This window comes from Heliconius melpomene, chromosome 8 (assembly GCF_056956725.1).
Source record: "Heliconius melpomene rosina isolate 202511_hmr_F chromosome 8, ASM5695672v1, whole genome shotgun sequence".
NCBI lineage: Eukaryota > Metazoa > Arthropoda > Insecta > Lepidoptera > Nymphalidae > Heliconius > Heliconius melpomene.
The window spans coordinates 8,088,622-8,099,264 of record NC_140396.1 but is presented as its reverse complement, the minus strand read 5'-3'; the positions used below and the strand labels follow the sequence as shown (position 1 = coordinate 8,099,264).

The window sequence follows — 10,643 nt, the reverse complement described above, 5'->3', positions numbered from 1 at the left end:
TAGCATCAGTACAAAGTATTATATTACAAGCAATAAAGAGATCAAGTTTATTTAATTTTTCATTAAATTCATCGGAGAGTTACAGGCATAAAACATTTTTGTAGAAAACTTGCATATTATTTGCAATGTTGGCATCTATTGAATTTTGAATAAAATGGCATATCAAAATACAGACAAATCAAAAACATTTTATTTCGTTAAAAAATTAATGCTATTTTTTGCTATGACGTTTACTGAGTGGCAAATGACAAACTGCATGTTAATATAATTACACATGTCCAATTTAATTTGTCATATTATCATATGAATATGTGATTAGCTATGAACTGAACCATAGCTTGGCATAGCATGAAAAAAAAAATTGTTGTCAAATGTCAGTGTCACACGTCAAATTCCAATTGTCACAAGATAACAGCGCTTAACGCAAGTCTATCGATCGGCGACGTCCGAGTAATGTTTTAATTTAGGAAAAAAATAAAAAATATATAAATTTGGACTAAATTTACAGTCAAATCCCAAACATACACAAATGATAAAATAACACAGATTTATAAATAATACATAATTAAAATTGTAAATAATGTTAAAGTGTAAATTAAGAATTGTTTATATATTAGTGTTTCTTGTTTATTATGTGGCCGGCAATGGTGATACTGATGCTGAGATTGAAGATAAGAAGAGAAGAATGATTGAACAGCTAATGAGCGCACGTCCTGTCATTTTAGAAGGATATCAATTGGTTACCAGGCATGTCGGAATCGACATTTATATGTACAGGAGTTATCGTACGGTGTCCCTCGTATTTTATCGAGTTGTTAATGATGTTATTGATGCCCGTTTCACATTCCAATCTGAGGAGCTGCACCTTAATAACATAGGTATTATAACGATACAGCAGACTTGTAAAGTTTGTTGCTTAAATAAAGTTATTATAATTTTAATTTGTTCTTAGAGCATCTTTTCAAATGAAAATTTCACAATATACATATAATATATTACAATACAATATATTATGTTTACAATATAGTATGTTATCTATTAGAAAGTATAATAATTTAATTAATTTTACAGATATCAATATCATAAGACTATCCATTAAAAATAAATTTATTCTTGTAATTAATACGAAAGTGATAAGATAAGACTATGTTTTACCTTCATTGTGTTCAAATAAGATTATTAATAAACCTTGATAATGAAAGAAAAATACTAAAACATCAACAAAAAATATATTTTTTTGAATATGTATAATTTCAAGTCAAAAGTTAGTCACTCTTTGCAATCATATTATGTAGTCTGGTTTAACAGTTTTATCATATATATCAGTATTATCATAGTCATAGTATAAGTAGATACATACTTCCCTTTAATACTAATTACATACTTTTCTTTGTAATATGAATTAAATTTCTTTACAATAAAATTAAAAGTGGTTTATAAGTGTGATACAAATAGAGGATGTAATTTTCTTTTTTATTGGTAATAAACTATACTATATGTTTACCATCGTGCCTTAGGCTGGAAAGTATGGTAGACAGAGCAAGCTTTCTGTTTTCCATTTTGCGGTCTGACAGACATTGACATTGTCTTGAGTGGTGATTATAAACACACACATTATCTTGATAGTGCAAGAAATAAAAATAAACCATTCAATAAAAAGCCTTTATAGCCTCACTTTATATTCCTCATATTTCAGGGTAGGCAGAGGAAACCCAGTGTTAAGATACTCCATTCTCTACTTCCCGTTAAATTTTCGAGATATTGAGTGACAATGTAGCCCGTGCCTTTGCCTTGATACTAGAGCACATATAATAATTCATTTTCTCTAGTTCAATTTTGTTGACCGATATTTTCGTAACGGCAAACGAGTAACGTAGGCAGCGGATTCTCTTAACATTAGGTTCCCAGGTTCCCTCTATTACCTATAGCAGGGTATGCTATGTTTGGAATATAATGTAATCATAAAAAATAATATAAATATTAGTAGGGACAACAACTAAAATGATTATAACATTTATATTTTATATAAAGAACATCTTTACTTGAGCTATACTGTTTCATATAATGGCAGGAAGTTCATAATATGTTCTAACATGTCATCCCACTTACTAAATTTGTGATGCAATTGTTGCTTATTAGATATGAGCTTCTATTTGCCTTGGTAAATACATGGATTCCGGTTTTTTTTTATCTGAGTATATATTACATAGATTGACAAATCAACCTGCAAGCTGTAGCGTTTACCTCTCACTTTTTGGCCCTATGCTACGACTGGCTTTCAACAATTTTCTTCTCTTGTGTCTGATTTGGCAAAGTGTGATGTTGAACTTATTTGTTGCTTCATAAATAATTGGCTAAGAAGTGAGGAACCCCTGTTAGTAGGAAATGTGTGAATCTAACAAAATTACATTATTTACAAAATAAAAAGAAAACATTTCATTAATTTTTTTTTCTTAGGATCCTGCAGCCCACAAGAGGTGATTGTACATCTAAAACACGGTTCTTTTCCAACCGTCAATCCGGATGGATACCCGTTTCCAAAGGGTTTCATAGATGTAGATTCTCGCCATATTATGTACACATTAAATCTTACATCTGATGCGTCGAATATAACGTTTTCGATGCCAAACCCCAAGCCCGGTATATGGTATGCCATGGCGTATATTAAATGGGAAGATCCAAGAACGCAAAAAGTTGAACAACAAGGTAAGTTCTTATATTGTGTATAATAAGTCACACCAATACATCAAAATTTTATTATAAAGTTACTGCATTTAATGCGCGTACTCGAGCAAGTATTCGTTGTTTTTGTTTTATCAAAATCGAGTCAGGATTTCCAAAGTTACTGCTTTGTAAAATTTCGCTGCGTGATGTTACGCGGTGGCAGTAACGGAGAATCTAATGTCAAGACACTACTTTCACCACGTTCTCACCAAATTCGAGATATTCTGTTGCGGAACTCGACGCCGCTGCTTGTCTTGGTAGAAAGAATGTAGAAACAAGTTATCCCTTTCTAGGTTTTCGAATATTTTTTTACGCTAATATTATCAATTTTACAAACAAATATTTTTTACATTTGATAACGCATTTTCGATTTAATCCTGAAATTATTCATAATTATGTCGTGATTAAGCTTTAAGGCTTTTCAGATATATTGTATTAATAATACCTTTTACTTATTATCATACGAATTTCCTAACCCATAAGTTTTCCGATAGAAATCGCTGATTAACAATAAGACCGACTTTTGTGCGTCAATTGTATATTATATTTCTTTTTCCCTTTATTTTCCTATTTTAATAAATAAAAATAAATATCACATATAAATTTTTGTATACACAAATCCGAATCAGAATGCATAATAGAGTAACAATGATGCATGCCCTACAGTGGCCTCGTCAACGCAGTGATTGTGACAACATCCGACCCACTTGTAAGCGTGGCTTATTTTATTCAATTACTGTACTGTAGGTGTCCTAACTGGCTGTTGCTGGCCAGCACATTGCTCTGTAAACAGTATGTACCTATAATATATTCTATGGACTTACTATATTTATTATATGTATAATTGGAGTTCATATCCAGTCATGAATAAACAAAACGATAAAGATTATCCTTTGTAATTTCTTTATTAAGCTTTATGCTTTATAACCAGCGGGATAGATAGAGTTTTCTTAAAAATCAACTTAGGTCTCCACTTCCTCTCTTGCCATTCACTCTTCTATCATATTGATAAATACAAAATACCTATACAAAGATATTAAGCCCTAGGTGGGTAGTTATATAATTATATCAACAGTTGTTCACATAGTTACATGTAAAGGTAAATATATTTAACAACGTCTCTAATCATTAGGTATAATTACCTAGTTGGTTTTATATGCGCTATAATTACTCTAAAACAAGATCTATCTGGTCAGTCATATTATTATAAAGCTAAATAATACGTGAGGCCACTCGTGGCGTAGAGGCAATGAGCGCGCGATTATAAACGCGATAGCTTGTGGGATTGCGGGATAGCTTGTCGATTATAACTCGAATGAAAAATGACTATTAGGAAATGAAATATTTGATATTTTCATTTCTTTCCTGTGGTGTCCAGGAAAAGCGCGGCGTTGAGTTGAGTTCCAACACTCAACACGCAACGAGTGTCTTAACACTAGATTCATTTTGTCTACCCTGCTGTTTGTGGGATATAGCGAGAGGCTGAAATATTTTTTTAAAATTAGTTTTAGGGAAACGAAACATTGATAGTAGACACTAGAGTAAAATAATTGACGGCCTTAAGTTTCGTCGCTTAAATGGACGGAAATTTAAGAACGGAGTATGTATAATTTCGCAATTATCGAGTTGTTACTTCACTTATTCTTAGTTAATCCTAATTGTTCTCTCAATTAATGAAAATGCTTAGTTAGGGCTCAGTTCCATCGAGCACAAATTCTCAACCACATGGTTTTTTTTTGCAGAATGTTAAAATTTTTTCAGCTTCACGCTGTATCCCGTATCTAGCAGGGTAGGCAGAGGGAACCTAGTGTTAAGACACTCCGTTCCCCAATTTCTGCCGAATACTCGACGCATTGCGTGTTGAGTGGCGGAACTTAACTCTGACCATTGCTTTGTTATCAAAGCGAAGAAATGAAAATAATAATAAATAAAAATCCACTCTCCCGAGTGGGAATCGAACGCGCAACCGTTAGGTACCTTTACAGTCACAACCATGTGCACGACTGCCTCATTGTTAGAACATGTTAAAATAATTATTTAGTACTTTAAGAATATGTGTGAATATTTGCCTAAATGCTTAATCATTTATCTTACAGGTTTGGTAGCGGCTTGCAACACCATTTTGTACACAGATCTACAAACAAAAGTCGATGAGTCCTCGCGTTACACTAACTGCTACAAACGATTAACAGTTGATTATGCATCTCTACCAGCACTTTACAAATGTCGTGCTGAAGACAGCTTGGAACCACTAAAATTAGATATAAACATCGTCAATACAACAACGACAAACAAAAAAGTGACAGTTCGTGTAGAATCAGAATCTTTTCCCACAGATAATAATTATATATTATATTGCGTTTTCGATCCAAGACTGAATAATGAGCAAATCATCAATTTCCATACACATCCAACTGCAGCACATTTCATTCTTATAGAATCTATAGAAGGCAATACGTCTCATATAGCTGACTGTGAATCGTACGCTAAGAATTATGATGAAGCTGATAACGTAGTGTTGGTGGACCTCATGAGAGACGACAAGGACAGATTTTTTACTTTTGACTACGGCATAGCTACTACCGCTCTAGGAGATGTTACCAGTTTAGTCAATATAAGCTCAAACGAAGTTAGAACTTTGAGATTTGAAATAAACCAGTTCATAGATATCGGTGGTAGCTTGGCAATTGAAGCTAGCATGGTTATGAGCTTGAAATACTACATGGGATATAAAAGGGAGTTACAAAAAGGGTCTCTTCTAGAATTTACGGAAGAAAATAAATTTCTTAGACTAGTAATTTGCTTGGATATCGATCATGCTAGTATTCCGTTAAAAAATGGCCAATGCCAATATAATGATCGCTTAAAACCTGCTCTGTTCGTTCTAAATAGCACAGATTCTGAATCTATTTACGACAAACTAATAATTCCATATCCAGAAGGTGGCTTATGGTATTTAACCCTTAGATTATTCTGCGACAGCGTCGTATGCCCTTGTCGTACATCTGATAACGGAACCAAGTATTATGTTGACACGAAAGTAACGGATACGGAACGGAATGTAATGCCAAGTGATACAGAAACAAGGGAGGGTGAAACAGATTGTAATGCGTCAGTGATTGTGTCTGTGTCGTCGACATCTTGTGTTAACGGGAGATGCAGTAACCATGGCAACTGTGGTTATAACACTTTCAACGGAATTGTGATATCGTACTGTTCTTGTTCTGCTGGATATGGTGGTATGTATTTCTTTTGATTATTATTACTATTCTAGCATAGATTCTGATAATAATAGGTCACTCCGTCCTAAATATTCTATATACTTAGTGACTTTAATCAGTATATACAGACATAAATATATATATAAAATTTTATTCCCGAATGTGATTTTAATCCAATAATTTCACGTTCAATCAAAAAGATATTGATTGTGTTATTATTGGTGTGAATCTTCTATATTTGTTTTGTAGATTACAATTACAAATTCAATTTATTGTATTATCTTGATATTGATAAAAAACAATAACAAATATTTTCTTTAAATAATCAGATAATAAAAATTGCTCATAGATTATTCTATTTTTATATATTTATATTTTAAAAAATAATTTCATTCCAGGTTGGGATTGCTCAGACGATTCAAGGATAGACAGTCACATGTACATGATTGTCGCCGTTCTCCTTCTAACGTTAAGTAACCTTCTCTTCTTTTTCTCCATTTACATAGCGACCATACGTTTATATTTCATCGAAGCAGTCATGTACGGATTTACTATGATATTTTCCACCTTTTACCACGCTTGCGATGCTCCAGCCCAAGTAGCTTATTGTATTATACGTGGTAATATCCTGCAATTTGGTGATTTCTACTGCGGTCTCATGTCTTTTTGGGTGACTCTGTTAGCAATGAGCATTATTAGTATAAAACTTCGTTCTTTCCTGCAAATTATAGGTGCTATTGTTATTGCTTTATTGACTACGTGGAATATGCATTCGTTCTTCGCTTTCGCGTTTCCCGTTGCTTTTGGAGCATTAACTATTTTCATAAGTTGGTATTTGGACTACGATAAGACTAAATTGATGAGATTTCCGCGGACGTATTACACTATATACATGCCTTTAGGTCTCGCTTTGGTATCAATAGGGTTGATTTGTTACGCGTTTCTGCAAACCGAGCAAAATTATAAGATAGTTCATTCGTTCTGGCATATGATTATTGCTGTGAGTGTGGTTTTCTTGCTGCCTGACAGTAAACGACGCGACGCCAACCCGTTTTTGCCGCGCCAGGACTTTTGTACCTCGTCTCTGTGCAATGCCTTTACCAGAACCCGTAGTTCGTAAATTATATACAGAAATATATTGGTTATGTTTGGAAAAAACTGTTCAGTTTTTCTTCATTATATTTGGGCTATTTTGGTGTTAGATAGTTGTTGTACCAAAAATCTTTTTGGATGTCTAAATGTGCTGATATTTTATATGATGTTTGTTTAGTTTAGTATTAAATAATTATTATCAATTAGTAGTAAAGGCCATGTATTTGGCCGAAAGTGGAAGTATCGAGTGTCTATGGTAGTTTCTAAGAACAAAATGTTAATTTCACGTCAAAATAACTCTCCCTAGTCAAATGAATACTAAATAATTCCCTGTATTTAGATAAATTCTAAGCTATACTAAAATGTAATGACAATATAATAGTAGTGTTTTTACGAATTCCTAAAACAAATACTCTTTATTTTAGAAGATAATATTTTGGTTAGAGCCATTTCTTGCCAAAACCTCAATACGTATCTGAAATTATTATTTTACAATGTTATTAATTTTAACAGCTTGAAAAAGCTTGTCTGTAGTTAAAAATATAAGTGGGGTAGTTAACATTTTTTCTTAAAATTTTACTTATACAAAGATTTTTATTTTGATTCATTATAATAACTAATGTTTACTATTTTTAATTATATTTATATTTTTACTCATATAGTAGTCTGTTTTTAAATATTATGTAAATACCGTGCCTCTAATTTCGATTATGTTATTTTTTTGAGTTTTGACAAATATTTTTTATATTTATATTTCCATTGACTGACCAGAATAATGAACAAAACGTATACGTATAAATAATGTTATTTTTCGTTTAGTTCAGTTTTAGATTTAATGGAATGGTAAAAAATGACTACACGATATCTATGACGATGTCTTACAATATTCCTTAATTTTTATACAGCACTTTTTATTTAACGAACACGTCAAATAGTGACAATCGAAGATTTTATTGTAGAGTATGAAAACTTCACAGAATTTTGTTAATATTTTCATTAAGTACATGAATGTTATATAAAAAACTGTCAAGAGACATAAATTTAAAACACTAAATGACTAATAAAATGAAAGAATAATAAAAATGGTTCATTTTATGTGCAATAAATAAAACTCACTGACCATTTTGTATTTAGAAAAAACACATTCCTTTTAGTGCCATTAGAATATTTCGAAAATAAGTAAGTTCAAATTTTTTAAATCCTAACATAAGAAATGTAACAAGGTTAATATGATTAGAATATTCGTTTTTAATTCCCCTATCACAGAAATGTAAGCATGGCTTTAGGGTGGTCCGTGCCGTCCCCAAAATAGTCTGGTGGCCAACCCCAGAAATTTTATTAGCAAAAAAAGACCTCAGAAAATAAGAAATAAAAGAGAAAATATCTCTAGATACGCCCATGGAAGTCTTATTCTGTAAAAGTACTACAAATTCCACTGATTTAACTTCAGTGTGACCTATTTGAACTATGTTTGAGAATTTTTTTCACACATGATGTGATCTTCGTTCAAATAGAACAGCAAATAATTGAATTTTATAAAGCGTAACAGATCTTTTAATATAAATAAAATAATTTTCCTAATAGGGTTACAATTTAAATTGTTATTTAGTTCCTTGCATCTTCTACAGAGTATACATTTTATATAGCACAAACTAAATGTTATTAGCCAATAAATATATTAATTTGTTAATTGATTCACACAGATTAATATGTTAATTTTATCATTATATTTTATATTGTCGTTATTATGTACCTGTAACTTCATAAAAAATACATAATATATACCTAGCTTTATCTTTAGAAAATATATATAATAAAGTACCTAATATTGATTGGAAGTGGATAACGGTCGTTTCTCGTCTAAGCCGCTGAAAAGTCCAAAATTTATATTCTAAACATTCTTGGTGCCTTATAACGTCCACTTTCATAACTGTCGTTCTAATAATAGATTTTTAAGTGCTTCAGATTTATATTTTTTAAGAAAAGACAAAAAATTTGAACGTAGCGTAATCCTCTTGGAAACCAATTAAGCTCTCTGCTAAGAAAGTACATATGGTTTAGCCGTTAAAACGTTTGGTCGGTTTTCAAGACGCGCGAGTTCAAATTTTTCGTAGTAATTTAGGACACAAGATTTTTTGTAGCAAAAGTATTTATTTTTTTTAATGCTTTTTTACAAAAAATTTCGTGTCCTAAGTGTGGTTTAACACTTTAAAAATGCAAAAAAAGTTTAAGATTTAATTTTTTATCTGTAATACCGGTGCATATTATATGCTTGGCAAACTTTTCAAATATTTATTTTTAATTATTAAGTTAAGGAGGTTACCTGCATTGCAATCGCACAATAATAAATAGCATTTATTTTTTAAATATAGTGTAAATTGTTATTGTTTAGAATTTATCACAGATGAAAATTTTATTTATTTATAAGTAGAAACATTATTTATAGTTCTACTTTACCGACATACTCTTAAAATATGTTGTATTATAGAAAAGACAAAGTCTGGTACGTGACTGCTAATTTATTTTTAACAAAGAATGTTGTACTAGGTAATAAAATAAATGATTATAGTTTATCTACTATATTAATAGTAGATAAAAATATTTCCCAATTATGTATTATATATACTATTTACATAAACAATGCAGGAAAATGAAATTAATAACATAAATAAATGAATAAAAAACTGAATTTAAAAAATATATTGTAATTATTTTATTTTTTCTTAATAAAAATATTGTAATTATCATTATTTCACGTAAATTTTAAATCTTAAATAAAAAAATGAATTAGAAGATATAATATGAATACGTAGATTATTGTAAGGTAAAGACTTGAAATAGGAAATAAATTCAATAAGATAAATTTATTTAGTTCTAAAATATTTTTTTTTAAACTTCATCACAATACATATCTTAAGTAATGCATTAATTATATTAAAAGTCAATTTAAAAGGAAAATGGTTCAATATTTTGTTATTTATATATGTTTAAATGATTCATTTATTGTTAACATAATTTACCAAAGTTTATTTAAATACATAACTGAATAGTTCACTGTTATTTTGTATTAAAATAATATGTAGTGCCATACATGAAATTATTATTAATGCTTTTTACATATTTTTAATTGTTAGTTTTTTAATTTGTTTTAGAATTATACTTCTAGTGTCTAGAACTTAAAGATTAATTACTGGGACCAGAAATTTGATTTAATCTTCATATCTGTGTTATTACAGTAATGTCTTTATTAAACGCTTAAAAAGTACATGTTTCCATAATCTATAGATTCTTAAAAGAAATAATAAAATCCGCATATTTTTATTTTAAATGTTATTTAGAAATAAAAATAATTATTAATAATGTTATAATTTAAAATGTGTTGCTATTATTGTACATTTTGTTGCCATATGTTATAATAATAGTTGGATGTAATGTAAGTTTTTATTTTAAAGAGTTTTATGAAAAATAAATTATATACATGTCTGTTGTGTTTTTGATTTTACTATTAATAAGCCATTATTTCTTAACCAGTTTTAGTAATATTCAAACTTTTCAATTTCTTAATAAAATATATACTAAGGATTGTTAATTTTTTTCCAATAACAT

The 10,643-nt window shown here is 30.0% G+C and overlaps 1 protein-coding gene across 1 annotated transcript; it reads left to right on the top strand.

Annotated features, from left to right (window-relative positions):
* Positions 1–395: 395 nt before the first annotated feature.
* LOC146536975 (post-GPI attachment to proteins factor 6) lies at positions 396–10,520 on the top strand. The gene is made up of 4 exons (XM_085189139.1): positions 396–878; positions 2,458–2,706; positions 4,821–5,963; positions 6,344–10,520. Exons 1-4 carry the CDS (start codon positions 581–583, stop codon positions 7,063–7,065), a joined length of 2,412 nt encoding a protein of 803 aa, XP_085045265.1. The 5' UTR covers positions 396–580; the 3' UTR covers positions 7,066–10,520.
* The last annotated feature ends 123 nt before the right edge of the window (positions 10,521–10,643 follow it).